Below are 17,204 nucleotides of genomic sequence, written 5' to 3'. Positions count from 1 at the left end.
TCTACAAGCCATGAACTGAGGTCATGTGCTGCACTGTTTGAAACCGAGCAAGTGTTACACACTACACCCTTTACTATCAAGCTAGTGTCATCAGCAAACAGAAATATTTTAGAGTTACCCGTCATACTAGAGGGCATATCATTTATATAAATAAGGAACAGGATTGGCCGCAACACTGATCCCTGGGGCACCCCCCACTTGACAGTACCCCGCTCAGATCCCACATCACAGCTGTTATCAACATTGTAAATAATGACCTTTTGCTGCCTGTTGCTAAAGTAAGAGGTGAACCAATTGGGAGCTACTCCTGTATTCCGTAATGGTCCAACTTCTGGAGCAGTATTTTGTGAACAACACAATCAAATGCCTTAGTTAAATCAAAAAATACGCCAAGCGTTCAAAATTTTTTGTTTAGCTCATCCAGTACCTCACAGAGAAAAGAGAATATAGCATTTTGAGTTGTTAAATGACTTCTAAAGCCGAACTGTACATTTGGTAGCAAATCGTATGATAGAAAATGATCAATTATCCTTACATACACAGCCATTTCAATAACTTTTGCAAACATTGATGACATAGAAATAGGTCTAAAATTATCTACATTATCCCTTTCTCCCTTTTTATAAAGTGGCTTTACTACTGAGTACTTTAATTGCTCAGGAAAGTGACCTTTCCTAAAGGAAAAATTACAAATATGGCTAAATACAGGGCTAACATGTGCAGTACAGTACTTTAATATTCTACTACACACTCCATCATAACCATGAGTCTCTTTAGTCTTCAGTGATTTAATTATTGACTCAATCTCCCTAGTGTCTGTATCACAGAGGAATATTTCAGACAAGTGTGTCATTGAAGATGATGTCATTGAATTTGATGGTCAGTTCAGGATGAACGTGTCTGATTTAGTACAGTATGTCATCACTCATACTTTTCTTGAAGGACTCCCATAGCTGTTGTGGATTTGATGGGTTACTTGTTGTTAGACTTATGATGAATAAGTCTCTCATTTGTTTAGCTGAGGCTGTAAGTAAGACTTCGTGTAGTGTTAATTGACTTCGTGTAGTGTTAATTACCAGTGGCTGATATTTTCCAGTAGTTGTAAGCATTGGCATGTTTCTATCTATGTCTGTCATAGATAACCATCAACAGTCTTGAGATCTGTGGAACTTATGGGTCCCCGTATTTCGTGTAACAACATCCGGTAATAGAAACATTCAGTGTTGTTCAGATGTATGGTGTGTACTTGGTCTAGTGTGCCAGTTTTCATGGTTCCTGAAGATAAAGCAAAATGCTCTAAGTTTACTGTTCCAAAATGTAAACAAAAATGTGATTGCAACCTGACTTTACAATGTTTTCACATTTTCTGGAATAAAATGTAAACAGAAGTGAAACTTTAATAGTAAGTCCAAAACACACATGAACGTATATATTTAGTGATTAATTTGTACTCAACTAATTGTTATTACTATCTGCAGTCATTGATCTGAGGCCATTGTAGCACCACTGAATATTTTTCTCTCTTTAGGGATCCACAGCCTCCAATTGCTTAATAAAAGAAAATATGATCCATAGTAGCCTACAACCGATAACATTTTCTTTTATTAACCACTGAATATGTGTGTAAATAGGAATCTAAAAAAAGAAGATAGGAAGATACTTCTGATTAGAATGTGCAACAAGAAACATTCAGATTACCTGAGTAGTCAACATGAAATGCCCATCTCAGAGACTGAAAATATTAAGTCTAAATTGACAGAGCTGCCTGACAGATATTTGCCTAAAAAAGTTGGCAGATGGGAAAGACCCACAATGGTTTGACAGCTGTTCCAAGAGCAAAGACAGCAGCATCACAGATCTGGATGAAGCTAAAATTAGCATAAGGAGAGTATGAAATGTTCAGTAAATTAAAAAATAAAATTCTATCTACTGCTGTAACAGAAAATCCTAGGAAGTTTTTGTCTTACATTGTATCAGCAAACAGATCATAGCCATGTGTAGACTGTTTGCGATCATAATAGCATTGAAATGGGGATTGGGTGACAGAAAATAAAATACTGAATTCCTTTTTCCACAAAGTTTCTCTGGTGTCCGGAGGTTCCGCCTGTAAATTTTTGTACAAATGTTAAAAGATGTTGAAATAAATAACTGTGAAACAGAAAACCAACAAAATTTTCAGAACAGAAGAAAGATGACAGAACTTGATGGGACACCTATGGAATCTTCATGGAGTACAAAAGAACTTGCTCCTCTTGTAAAAGCTGTGTGCATAGGTCTCTGGTGGAGGGAAACATTCGTAGTTCCTAGTCGTTGGCAAAATGTACTGCTCGTTCCTGGTTTCAAGAAGGATACTCAGACACTCACACAAAACTGTGGGCCTATATTGCTAACATCAGTCTGTTGCAGAATTTTGAGACACATTTTACTCTTGCCTGTTGTGACATTTCTGAAGACCAAAAATGTCCTCTGTAGGAATAGATGTGGATTTTGCAAGCAGTGAAATAATGATCGTGTGAAACCCAGCTAACCCCCCCCCCCCCCCCCCCCCCCCCCCCTCCCATACCCCCCACTCCTAAACGATTTGTTGATGTATCTGTTACTATAACACCTCATAAGAACCTAAAAATGCTGCACGAATTAATTTTTCACCGGCACCTAATACTGTAGACAGATAAAAGGAAACTATCAGAAGGCCGTGAAAAACTGGTTGTCTAACCCCCAAAGAATCAAGCTTTGTTTTTCACCTGAGGAATAGACAGGCATCATGGACACTACAAGTAGATTGGGAGCGAATACTAGTAGAGCACTGCACATCCTTGAAATACTGAGGTGTCTCATTAGAGCATTCACTCACAGGAAACAGTGTATAGCTGATAGAGACAACATTGTGTGCAAATTAGCAGTCAGCTTATGGTGTGTGCAACCCAGGAGAGTAAGGAGTAAAGCTTTAGCCTTGTGCTACTCAGGTGTGGAGTACACTTACGCTGTGTGGTATAACTCCAGCCATGCCAGACAAGTGGACATACCACTCAATAAGTCTTGCCCATCATCAGACACTGCAGGATGTTTGAGATCAACATTGACTGACAAGTTGTACGGCCTAACTGGTATCGCTCCACTTCACAACATACGTGAAGTGGTTGCCAGAAAGGAAGAAACTAAATTGTTCACACCTACAGCCCACTGTCTTTTTGTATACCAACCAACTTGCCAGCGAGTTAAATCAAGGAAAAGCTTCCTGCATACAACTGAAAGTGTCACTATTGCATCAAAACAAAGCGGAGTAGAAATTTGGCAAGGAAAAAATGTCCATCTCGGACATAGATTTCTATCAAGGGGTAAACTTCCCCAGGACACACAGAGGAGTGGGACATATGGGGATCTCTGAACAGACTAAGTTCTGGAGTTGCAAGATCCAAAAGCAACATGAGTAGATGGATACTGCCAGATGAACATATGCTGTGTGATTGTGTACAGGAGCAGACTGTTACCCTCCTTATGAAGTGTGGGCTATGCTCAAGCACCTGCGCTGTTGATGAGCTCCTGATGGCTACCCCAAAATTAAAAAGTACTTTTAGTGATACCAAGGAACAATGGCAGGGCTGTAGTAATATTTTGTTCCCTTTGGGGTGCCTTTTTAATGCAAATCCCCTTGCCTCCCACCATTGGGATGCTTGTTTTAGCTGAGTCCCCTTGCCTCTCGCTGACCTTGCATGTTTTACTGAAACAAATGTTGGAAATTGTTTTCTGCAATACACATTTCTGCAACCCTGATTCTGAAAGACAATCGTACTCCTCTAAGTGTCTCTGCACTAATCTTTGGACATTCATTGATAGTTTGCTGCCACGTTTTTGCTGGGGTTGTTGATACTTCTAACACATCTCTCTTTTAGCATTCTTCATAGGAAAAAATCTGGAGAAGTCAAAATCAGGTGAATATACAGGCAAATTTTGAGAACCTCCTCAGCCAATCCATTGACCAGTATAATTTTGATTCAAAACTTCTCATGATATCTGTGAATAATGCACTGGAGATACATTGTGTTGGAATATCATATCCAGTCGTGTTTGAAGTAGGAAATCTTCCAGTAGTATTGGCAAAATATTATCTAAAAATTCGTTGTACATTTGACCATTCACATTTTTGTCGATGAAGTATGGGCTAATCAACTGAGTACAAAAAATAGTGCATCAAACATTGACACTCCACAGGCATTGATGCTCAACTTTGCTTAACCAGTGGGGATTCTCCACTGACCAGTATTTATGCTGATTTAGTTGACCACGATCCATTAAAGTTGATTCATCAGAAAAAAGTGTGTGTGAAATAACATTATTGTTGTGTGAAATAACATTATTGTAGGCTGCTTGTTGTTTTTGTGTCATATTACAACAGGTCAAGCTGTTCTGAAGATTGTCTCCATGTAGTTCTTGGTGTAACAGTAAGTGATGTGGGTGGAATTTGTGTTCATGCAGTATGGGCAGAACACTCATCTGTGAAATCCTGAACCTTGTGTGATTTCCTGAGAACTAATGTGATGATTTTTGGCACCTGCAGCTAAAACATTGACTTTGTCATTTTCATTCATCACAGGCCATGGTCAAACTTTTACAGTGTTTCTATATGGGGAGCCACCTGTGTTATCAATGACAACATGATTAACCCTTTACTAATTACACAAACAACAACAGCAATCAATGAGCACAAAACAGATTAATGACAAAGGGCACTTCAACATAATACTTCCCTAACAATATAACTTAACTCCTCTGGCCTGAGCAGCTATTCATGACTACTACTGCATATGCTTAAACATAATGCGCTGTTTTCCTTTCCAAAACAGAATACAGGGCTCCTGCCAAATGCCGCAAACTAACACACATTTCCTACAGTTCTCACACTCTGATGTAGTGGAAACCCAATTCAATAGATATAACAAAACAACAGCTACAGGAAGAATAAAATCAAATGACGGGAACAACACTTACTTTTAGCACTATTGTAATATCAAATTACGTTCCATTGGGAAAGTGGAATGTGCTCAACGACTTTGACACAACTTTCAAAATGACAGAGAGCAGCAATCCTTTCTAGCTTTATTAAAGCAGATTAAGATTTCATCTAGTAATTGGACATTATCAGTGTATTTCAGAGTTTTTGTACCTGTCTTAATACGTTTACACCTGTTCAGCTGGTTCCTGTCACAGTTCCTTCAAGAATACTCCACTCTTGAATGAACTCTACTCAGCCTCGAATGAACTATAACAGGAACCTGAAAAACAGTTGTAGATGTACTAGGGCAAGTATAAAAACTGCAAAATACTACATTGATAATGGCTAGTTACTAGCCGAAATTTGAACTTGCTTTTAATAAAGGTAGAAAGGAAATGATGACTGATTGCTGCTCTCCGTTATTATGAAGGACTATCACAATACTTCTTGAAAAAACTTGGCTTCGCTTCATGAATTGCTACACCAGGTTAACACCTTGCACATTTTTACACAATGAGCCACACTCTTTGGCACATTTGTGTGTCCCCAGAACACTGTCTGAGTTTACTTGCCACATTTCACCCACAAGAACAGAAGTGACAACCTGCTAAAGAATGCATTTGCTTTATATGGTACTTAGAGGAGGTGGGGTGGGGAGCTCTCATTGCACTCGCTCCACTGTGTTTTGGTGCTGTACATTGATGAAATTGCAACCCTGTAGTGGTCGAACCGTTTGCTCCAGGAATGGTGGCAGGCGAGGTTCCTCTGTCACTGAAACATAGAGGTGATAGACATTTCTGCCACCAAACTGTAGAGACCTGGGGTGGATGACCCCTGCAGTGGAAGGGTTGAGTTGAGATGGTGGGCTATTGTGAAGATAATGGCTGGTGGTTACTCATTGAAACATTATTATTAATCATAAATTTTGTTGGAGAACTAATTATAACACTTGCTTTGCTCTGTGGATGCAATGCTCTGCTTGTGTGCTGAAGACAGTGAGTGTGGAGATGCTGATGCAAACAGGTGGCTACCAACCTGCCATGATGCCAACAACAGCCTGCTGTAATGCCAGGCCCTCGGCAGGAATTCTGACATGCAGCATGGCTCAGCATTTCAAGGCATGGCATGCCAGAAGACATGATAATCTGCCATGATTCTTGTAGAGGAAGGCAGCCTTCAGCAGTGGTGTCCGTGTTTGTGGGTGGAGACATACGGTAACAGTATGCTTGCATGGCCATACGAGATTGAGTGGCTGCGTCACCCTGACCTCAGAAGTGTGCAAGTCAGGACAGAAGGCTGACTGGAGCTGAAGTGAGCCCAGAGGTGACCCATCGGCTGCAAGGCACTAATTCCTCAGCTGTGATGCCAAATTAAGATTCCTTTGGCTAAAGTGATGGGTATTTATACTGGTTGTTGCCTGCTTGTTTTGGCGAAGCACTTTTTCCAACCATGTATGCCAAAATAAGTTCTTAGTGTGGATGTATAGTGACTAACCTGCTGCTGGTGCTGGTGCTGCTGCTGCCGCCGCCTTGCCTATCTGCTGTGTTGTCGTCATTGTGGTGCTGGCCCCAAGGCCTGCAATGTGGAAACCTACCAGTGGCGTTGCTGAGCCTAATGATGTAACATGTTTTAGTCAACTCTGCACTTACCTTCTCCCATGACTTTTTCAAACAGCTGTGGTAGTGCAGCTATTATACACAGTAGTACCGAAAAATAAATGGTGGTGCTACTCCAGGTTGGAGATCGACAAGATCCAACAATGGGTAGCATGTTTCATCACAGGGTCGTTCAGTTGTTGCAAGAGCATTACGGGTGATCCTCAACAAATTCCATTGGCAGACTGTATGAGAGAGGTTTTATGAATCACAGAGAAGTTTATTGTTGAAATTCCAAGAGTGTGTTCCGGAAAGAGACGGAACAGGGAAAAGGAGGGGGAGGGGGGTTCAAATAGTGTTACCAGAAGTATCACCCGCCACACACCTTCGGGTGGCTTGCGGAGTATGGATATAGATACAGATATACACTCCTGGAAATTGAAATAAGAACACCGTGAATTAATTTTCCCAGGAAGGGGAAACTTTATTGACACATTCCTGGGGTCAGATACATCACATGATCACACTGACAGAACCACAGGCACATAGACACAGGCAACAGAGCATGCACAATGTCGGCACTAGTACAGTGTATATCCACCTTTCGCAGCAATGCAGGCTGCTATTCTCCCATGGAGACAATCGTAGAGATGCTGGATGTAGTCCTGTGGAACGGCTTGCCATGCCATTTCCACCTGGCGCCTCAGTTGGACCAGCGTTCGTGCTGGACGTGCAGACCGCGTGAGACGACGCTTCATCCAGTCCCAAACATGCTCAATGGGGGACAGATCTGGAGATCTTGCTGGCCAGGGTAGTTGACTTACACCTTCTAGAGCACGTTGGGTGGCACGGGATACATGCGGACGTGCATTGTCCTGTTGGAACAGCAAGTTCCTTTGCCGGTCTAGGAATGGTAGAACGATGGGTTCGATGACGGTTTGGATGTACCGTGCACTATTCAGTGTCCCCTCGACGATCACCAGTGGTGTACGGCCAGTGTAGGAGATCGCTCCCCACACCATGATGCCGGGTGTTGACCCTCTGTGCCTCGGTCGTATGCAGTCCTGATTGTGGCGCTCACCTGCACGGCGCCAAACACGCATACGACCATCATTGGCACCAAGGCAGAAGCGACTCTCATCGCTGAAGATGACACGTCTCCATTCGTCCCTCCATTCACGCCTGTCGCGACACCACTGGAGGCGGGCTGCACGATGTTGGGGCGTGAGCGGAAGACGGCCTAACGGTGTGCGGGACCGTAGTCCAGCTTCATGGAGACGGTTGCGAATGGTCCTCGCCGATACCCCAGGAGCAACAGTGTCCCTAATTTGCTGGGAAGTGGCGGTGCGGTCCCCTACGGCACTGCGTAGGATCCTACGGTCTTGGCGTGCATCCGTGCGTCGCTGCGGTCCGGTCCCAGGTCGACGGGCACGTGCACCTTCCGCCGACCACTGGCGAGAACATCGATGTACTGTGGAGACCTCACGCCCCACGTGTTGAGCAATTCGGCGGTACGTCCACCCGGCCTCCTGCATGCCCACTATACGCCCTCGCTCAAAGTCCGTCAACTGCACATACGGTTCACGTCCACGCTGTCGCGTCATGCTACCAGTGTTAAAGACTGCGATGGAGCTCCGTATGCCACGGCAAACTGGCTGACACTGACGGGGGCGGTGCACAAATGCTGCGCAGCTAGCGTCATTCGTCGGCCAACACCGCGGTTCCTGGTGTGTCCGCTGTGCCGTGCGTGTGATCATTGCTTGTACAGCCCTCTCACAGTGTCCGGAGCAAGTATGGTGGGTCTGACACACCAGTGTCAATGTGTTCTTTTTTCCATTTCCAGGAGTGTAAATGTAGATGTAGATTTGCAGAAGAATTAATTTTGTTTAGGAAGTTTTCAGTTGCTCTTCCTGTACTGTCCAATCCCACATAATTTTTGTTGTTGTTGTTGTTGTTATTAAGACCATCATCAACAGCATCATCATCTATGTCATTACACATACATAAACTTAAGTTTCAGCTTTGCTTTCTTAAGCTGATTTACAAATGGCTCTGAGCACTATGGGACTTAACATCTATGGTCATCAGTCCCCTAGAACTTAGAACTACTTAAACCTAACTAACCTAAGGACATCACACAACACCCAGTCATCACGAGGCAGAGAAAATCCCTGACCCCGCCGGGAATCGAACCCGGGAACCCGGGCATGGGAAGCGAGAACGCTACCGCACGACCACGAGCTGCGGACAAGCTGATTTACATCTGGATACTTCGGCAGCTGTTTGCAATAACACCCAAAATAACTATGCAGTCACAATTACCACTGTAGGTGACAGTAATTCATCACACTTTTTGCTGCTACATACCAGCACTGAATTTTGTTAACATCGGTAATGTCCAAACATGAAACTCTAACTGCCTCAATTCTTCAGACACACACCATTTCAGAACAAAAGTGTGACAAAAAGTACATGGCACTACAGAGAATATCATAAGTATTAGGTAAAGTTCCGTGATGTGGCCCTAGACAGGCCAATCTGCCCCGACTGACTACTGTATCATCATCTGCCAGTGGTGACATTGGATGCAGTTTGTGGGGAACGTGATCAACACATTGTTCTTCCGTTTGTTTGTCAGGTTTCTTTAACTTGGAACTGCTACTGATCAGTCGAGTAGCTCCTCAGTTGTCCTCATTAGGCCGAGTACACCCAGTACCAGTCCTCCCATCAAGGAAAAATCCCTGGCAGTACTGGGAATTTAACCCATGTCCTCCACATAGCAGTCTGCTGCACTGACCATTCAGTTGTAGCGGTGGACAGTGAAATGTGGGTAATTGTTTTATTAGGCTATAATCATTTGCATGGGAGGAGCGTAAATGAGGAGTTCTTCAGCATCTTCCCTATCCTGTAGCACTTATTTTGTTCTAGCAATGTAATTTATTACACCATTTCTTTTTGTTTTTTCTTGAAATGCTTTGTCAGTACTCCTCAATTTATTCTCAGATCACTTAATCTGTCACAGGTCTTCAGCTTGAGTTTATTTTACATCTACCTGTTTGTGCATTATTGAGACATCATCATCCTAGTTTTGTAAAGACAATTTCCCATTAACTCTGAATATTGTTTATCTTTATACAGAGTGTTTAATATAAAGTGTCACATATTCCTACAGGAGCTAGTATTCGTCAAAACTAGAGAAAATTTTTCGTTAATGGTATCTCTCAAAATCAATAACCTGTTGAGATATGGGCCATTGAAGATCCACAGTTCACAGACTGCATTTGATTCATACAGGGTGTACATAAAGTCCAGGAACACTTTCAATTATTTATTGCACAAGAACCAAACATTGTACAGATTTCATACATATGTCATTTTGAAGAGAAACCCTGAAAGGTTTTTTTCATGTATACCGCCACAGTGTAGTTTGGTAATTTGCCGATAGTCAGTGCCAGTCGCAAACATGGCAAGTTCAGGTGCGGAGCGAGCTTTCTGTGTGTTGGAGTTCGACAAGCCACCTTTCACACTAATGGGAAAGTGAACAGGCATAATTGTCGAATCTGGGGTACAAAGCATCCATACGAATGCATTTAATTTGAGCATGATTCCCCAAAGGTAAATGTTTTTTGTGCCTTGTCACGTAGATAACTGTATGGGCCATTCTTCTTCGCCGAGAGCACTGTCACTGGATATTCCTACTTGAACATGTTGCAGCAATGGTTGATGCCTCAAATGCGATCGGGCTCTCCATTCATCTTTCAGCAGGATGGGATTTCACCCCATTTTCATCGTGAAGTTTGTGAGTACCTGAACAAGGAGCTGCCACATCGATAGATCGGCTGTGCTACAGATGGGGACAGCTGTTTAATGAAATGGCCTCCGCGATCACCAGATCTCACTCTGTGAGACTTTTTTCTGTGAGGACACATTAAAGATCTGACTCTACCACTTGATGTAGCAGAGCTCCAGGAGAGATAGAAATCGTTGAGCAATCATGGTGGTGAGGTATCATGATGAATTTCAGTATTGATGTGTGGGTAGGATTGTTGGTGACAGACTGATTGCGCTGCCATTTTAACTAACAGCTGTGTATCACCAGTTTCTGCTTGATGAATTACCAGGGCAGTTGAAGAATGTTACCTTTGCAGAAAGATGTGACACTGCTTTATGCACAATGGAAACCAGCTCATTTTCCACAGGTTGTGTGATGGTACTTCACCGAAATGTTAGAAAAGTGATGGATTGGCTAAGGAAGTCTGAAATGATTGGATTTCTGGCTATGGGGACATTTAAAGCCCACGTGTATGCCCAACCCATTGACAGTGTGCAAGCATTACGGTAGAGTGTGACCAATGCATGTGATGCAATCTGAATGGAGAGAGGTGTATTTGAAAGAATCTGTAGAAGAGCTGAAGAATGTATCAGGATGCATAATAACTACAAGCAGCACTGTGTGTAGTGTCTGTTTCTATGTAGTATATAGTGGGAATGGGATGACAGATTGCACCATATTGAAACAGGTACTGGTTTCTGGACATATCATTGTAGGAATTTTCTTCTAGTTTTAACCAATACTACTTCCTCTAGGAATATGGCACTTTTTTAAAACGTTACGAATTGATTAAAAATTTGTAACATTGTCTTACATAATGTCTGCTTCTGCCAACTTCATGTGTGTGAAAATAAACTATTTCTTTGTTACGTACTCAGTTATTTGTTTTATTTTTCAGGATGCACTGATGCTTCAGCGGGTTGCATTGCAGACAAAGAGCCAGCTAAGGGAGGATGAAGATGCTGTTCCTGATGTTGCTGCAGCAGTCCAGGAACTTCTCACTTCACTCTTTATCTCAGTTTACAATCATCAGGATGAAGAAGGTCGTTGCTTCTCAGACTCTATGGCTGAATTGCCTGAACATGATGAAGTGGATGGCACTAAGTAAGTTTCCCTATATGTGGTGAAAAATACCTAGCACAAAAACTGTTTCTGAAGTTTACACTCAAGCATTAAGTTGCATACACTCAGTAACTTAAAAAGCAGTTTCATTTGTTATTTGGAAAAAGGTCTTACGTTAGAACTGCTAAGAGTCTTACGTTAGAACTGCTAAGAGTCTTACGTTAGAACTGCTAAGAGTCTTACGTTAGAACTGCTAAGAGCTGCTTATAAAATAATTAAAAGTCATCTAAAAATGCTGAGTCCTGTGGCATTAACATTGAATAAAATCTCTGGCTTCAGTCATGTCAAGTGTTTAAAATTCTACTAGCTTGTGAGCAAGCACTTGTTAGCCATTGTCAAGTGTTATAACTGCCAGTTGGCTGCCAGTACGCCCTTACATACATCAACTGTCGTGTGTGGCACCACTATAGCTGAATCTATGAATGATGGCGGGTTGCGCAGGTCCACGCTGAGTGGAGGCACAGACGAGGATTGCAGCATTGCCGGTTGCAAACATCAGTTGTGGTACACGCAAGAGATGTAGACGCCAAACAGTAGCTTGTGTTTAAGGGGTAGCGGGTAGCATAGAAAGTTATTTGGTGAATTTGTATTCAGTTTTTTGTGATTTGTTAGAGAGACTTAATCCCATCAACATATGACAACCACTGAGCTAGTCGGATTGAGAGGAATGAGACACCTGCAATGTTGTTTGGCACAGCAAGTTGGGATGCTTCGTCCCGAGCATCTACAGACAGGGAAGTATGAATGATTGTGTCCAATGACAAAATTAAAGTTTACAGATAACTAGTTTCCTAAAACACCAAAAAATTGCTGCTATATGCGGTGCTTAACTACTTCCAACATGGACCCAGTCTACCACAAATTACATGTTATATAACAACATATTAAATGAAATAATTTTAATACCACAAAAATATCGTATGTAATATTGGAAAATTTTCTGTCTTGTGTGATTATGATGAACATTTTATTTATATCACACACAATTCACTTTTCTTAAAGCACCTTGATTAAAACATTGATAATGAAGTATACAAAGCAGTTGTGGACTCATAAAAACATAGAGACTAAAATTTATTGAGTGTTAGTGAAGTGCAATGCACCAAAAAAATGAACTAATGTTAGTATTTGCTAAAATATAGATCAGTCGAGACAAACGTTGAATATGATCTTACAACTGCAGCGATGCACAAAACTATGATATGTAATCAAGTGCCAGTGTAAATGCCAAAATACTGTCCACTGAAGACCGTTCCCAGCAGAGCACTGAGAAAACTGCTGAATATTCATTGTCTGTCACATCAGATTTGTAGAACGAGCTTAAACTCGCCTGCCGTCATTCATGGCTCCAACTATAATGCTCACAGCATCACCATAAATGGGAAAATGTTCACTTGGTGTTCGATGCATGTGCTCCTAACGTCACGATTCTGGATCCCATGCCACACTGAGCTGCAGGCCGCCATCTCTATTGAGGGTGTTACCAGTGATTTTTATTTTGGTGGCTTCCTTAATTACACAATCCCAGAAGCCATTAGTGCGAGTCATGACAGAGGTTTCGTTAAATTAGATGTGGTGACCGTTTTTTACAGTATGTTCAGCTAAAGTGGATTTTTTAGGTAGTGTAGGTGAAAAAAATCTACCCTACTTTTTTTAAGCTGTTTTACAGTGTGCACTGTTCATCTGGTGTATGATTTGCCACACTTTCAAGTTAACGTGTAGGCTCCATATGTTCTGAGACCTGCTACATCTTTAATGGGTCTGAGTAATTTGTTGGAGGCCTGAAGATTGATTTGATTTTGTCTCTTTTCAGCACATGGCTTGTCTTGACCGACACCCTGAGACAAGTCACAAAATGTCAGAAAAGCAAGTTCTTTTCTTGTTCCTCATCAGTGGTCCTATTGGGATTCTTGCTTGTGATCACTTAATTTATTTGGTGAATTTTGTTGTCATTGTTCGTGAAGATCTTGCCTAGTTGGCTCAACTCGTTAGCCCTTACATGGCAATGCCCTTAGCGCTAGGGATGTCATAGACAGCAGCTAGTGTATATAAGGATGTACCAGCAGCCCATCAGCAGCAGTCATACGACTTAAAAATGGCCAAGGAGTATATTATACAGTCAACAGTTGAATGTACTGACCGTCAATCAGTCTGAGTATACTCTCATACTCAGGTTCCATTTTTTGTGTGGAGTGTAGTCTGCATAGTGATCCGATCTGCGTTGTCCTCTGTTGGGGTTACGGTTGAGTCTTCTGTGTATGAGCATAAATGTATTGCAGGGAGAGAAATGTATGCTAATGTTACACTTTTTAGAGAAGATTTTCAAAACTTTTCACACTATTAGATGGCTTGCAATAATCTGTTAGGATTTCTTTTACTATTAATTGTTGTTCAATTATAAATACAAATTTGTACTAGTTCGGTAAAAGCTTTAATCCATTGTGACAATTAGTTGTTTGGTGGAGGAAGAAATGACATGAATGAAGCACTTCATTTTTGGTTAATGGAATGATTTTCTAAATAAGCTTACTAAAACAGGAGAAATGAAATCGTGTAATATGTTGTTAATATCTTTTATTGAACTTGTGTGCTATCTGTAAGTATTCATGTGTAGAAAGGAATTCTTTATATTCAGGAGTGCCATGCTGTATCTATTTTTTTAACATCATCTTCAAACTTGTTTTGGCACTGATTTGTTGCAGTAATTTGTTATTATGCCTCTGCATACATTAGAGATTTTTTGTTTTAGGGTTCGAGCATTGTCCTTGGACTTAGTTAAGCGAAGACTTGATAAGGGACTGTACAGAAGACTGGATGTTTTTCAAGAGGATGTGTTTGCCTGCATGGAGCGTGCACGTCGTTTATCTCGCACAGATTCACAGGTGTTTGAAGATTCTATAGAGCTACAATCTTACTTCATCAGGCAGAGGTTAGTAAAATCTTTCTTGTGTGTGTGTGTGTGTGTGTGTGTGTGTGTGTGTGTGTGTGTCAGAGAGAGAGAGAGAGAGAGAGAGAGAGAGAGAGAGAGAGAGAGACACCAGCACCCTCCTTGTTATGTTATGTTATGGTAATTAGTGGCTTCCTGGGTTACTCTGTGTCATTGCCTGAATATGAGGAGCAGGCATTCTGTAACTGTACTGTAAAACTTCAGGAACACTATCCAGTGACATGCTCCAGGGCTTCAGAAACCAATGTAAAAGTGTTGCATATTTGCTCATAATTAAGGAGTAAGTATCTGAAAATTGACAGCTGCATGAAAATGAAATGTGATGACGAAGAATTCCAAAGTAGAAGCATCTGAAATCTTCAGCTGCTGAAGAATGGTACTAGATGAAGGGGAATTGGGCTGGGCAAGGGAAGAAATCTGTTGTCAGTAAGTTAGTACTGATATAGTAAGTGCAAAAGCAATAGGTAAACAGCCTGTGGTGTGGTAAATAGAATATAGGTACAGTGTAGGACTGATTTTGAGCATGCATTATCGATTATTAAAGATGTGTAGCACATATGCAAGGATGGAGTACTTGCTCAGGACTGGAGAAATGAAAGTCAGCAAAAAACCAGTTGAGAGTGTGAAATGAAGTATTTACTGAAAATTTAAGGAATAAAGATGCAGTTTTGATATTCAGTTAACTATTGTTAGTGTTCCACCTTCCAGAGTAACGCTAATGTTAGTTCTGTTTACATTTTACTGAACTTTTATTCTCTTTCCTTCGATAGTTAATCAAGTGGCAATAGTTAAGGCATTTAAGTGTCTCTTAGGAGACACTGGGTTAACTCCTCCTCTGGTTTTCCTGATTCAGGCTTTTTATGGTTTTCCAATATTGGCACAGAATATTTTGGGACTTTCTTGGTTGCAAATAGATTTATTCACTGTTAAACCTTTTGATATATCGTCATCAGAACACAGCTATGGAGAGAGAGAACAATACAATATAAGAAATCTAACAAAAAGAAATGTTTAAACAATGTAAAATCCAGGATGGAATGTAAAATGTTTCAGCCATAATACAGCAGTTTCTGCTTATGCTTGCAATAAAATAAAAAGCAAAGCTCATGATGAAATACAAAGCGACACTCACAAAAGTGAGCACACAAAGTCACTGAAAATAAAACTCTTGTACCTATGGAACCAAGTGCCAAACTTGTGTATGCACCAGTAACATACTGATGGAGAAAACATTACAGACACCTGATTGTATTAACAGTCACACAGAAAATAAATTGAGTATCAAAGAATATGACAACTGTGAAAAACTAAAGTAAAATATCAATTAGCTGTTACATGAATTCACCTTAATAGAGAGATCTTCCAGATGTAATGCATTAAAATGCAACAGTGATAAAATATTCCAAAAGAATCTGTGTTGTCTAAATGTTGACGATTTACACAGTACAAATACAGGTATCTGATATAATTTCCTTGCCCACTGTGTGGTACTTTTGTGGATACAGGGGGGATGCGCAAATGCTTTTCATGAACAGAGAATTGGAATATTAATTTATTCTACATCTAATATCAAATAGTAAAAATAGTACATAACTTTGTTGCTGTAGTTGCAGTGTCAGTTGCTAACAGGAGCTTTTACAATAACTATTCAGTAGATTGTAGTGTTTCCTTTCCTCGGGGTTCTGCCGTGAAAATACAAAATACAAAATCTGATTGGTTTTTGAATTTTGATGGAATAAGTTACGGATAAGGCGGACTTCGTATTACTGATTGAGATAGTGCTGTAATTTGACCGTGATTGGCAGACCGGGTCGGCAACACTACAAAAAGCGACTGTAAGGAAATAGCATCAGAAATAAGTTGAAATTTACCTTATAATTCTGTTAGAAACGTAGTATTTATTATAATATAGTCTTCGTGGCTGCGTCTGGAATACTTCTTAATTTTCTTATAGGATGTCCTTTTTCTCATTGTTTGCTGGTCCTCTTGTTCTCCGTCTGATGAAAATTTCTTTAAGTTGTGACTGTCAGGATTAATTTATAAATTTGGCGATAACCATTTCGAATCACTACTGAAATAACTTTGTTTCGTAATATAGTTTTAATTTCCACTTAAAAGCATATTTAACACAGCGCCGAAAAATACACGTCTTGAATGTATGAAGACAAGAGAGTAATCAGTTAGTTGTTAAAAACAAACACCTACGGGGAAAAAAAAGATCAAAATTATTTATAAAAATCGGTCGCTGGTGCAGCGCTTTTCTGCATGCGCTATCGTAAATCATATCTTTGTATTGGCAGAGGTGTGGTATATCCTCTTATTAAACTAAAATTACATTTACTCGTCTCATTCAGTCACTCACATCACTCATATCAACATTACTATTATCACATGCCTCCTAAAGAAAATAATTCTGTTCAGTTCTCTACCTCCTCTAATATGTATATGCCTCAATAGCAACTCCTCTTATAACCAATATCTAATTAGCTATTGGATGGTTCACATTGCTTTCTAGGCAGCATTCATTAGATTGTAAGTATCTGTATAACTTCAATGTAGGCTCATCATAACTGTATATTATATTAATTATCTTCTTCTCATTAGCTAACATTTTACTGTGTGTATTTTTTCAAATGTCTGTGTGGATGTAGACCTCTGTGTTTATGTGTTAATGGATATTCTAATGAATAACAGCGAGGGTGTGGAATATTTGCA

At 40.7% G+C, this 17,204-nt stretch overlaps 1 protein-coding gene across 1 annotated transcript in view; it reads left to right on the top strand.

Moving 5' to 3' along the window:
• LOC124804605 (protein polybromo-1) overlaps positions 1–17,204 on the top strand; it is a 334,390-nt gene that overhangs the window by 161,582 nt on the left and 155,604 nt on the right. Inside the window, exons 17-18 of the mRNA XM_047264803.1 lie at positions 11,319–11,524; positions 14,292–14,475. Of these exons, the coding sequence (XP_047120759.1) occupies positions 11,319–11,524; positions 14,292–14,475 (390 nt within the window). The remainder of the gene's footprint in view (positions 1–11,318; positions 11,525–14,291; positions 14,476–17,204) is intronic.

This window comes from Schistocerca piceifrons, chromosome 7 (genome assembly GCF_021461385.2).
Source record: "Schistocerca piceifrons isolate TAMUIC-IGC-003096 chromosome 7, iqSchPice1.1, whole genome shotgun sequence".
In the NCBI taxonomy this organism is placed as follows: domain Eukaryota; kingdom Metazoa; phylum Arthropoda; class Insecta; order Orthoptera; family Acrididae; genus Schistocerca; species Schistocerca piceifrons.
The sequence above is the reverse complement of the archived record's forward strand: the minus strand, read 5'-3'. Positions and strand labels throughout refer to the sequence as shown.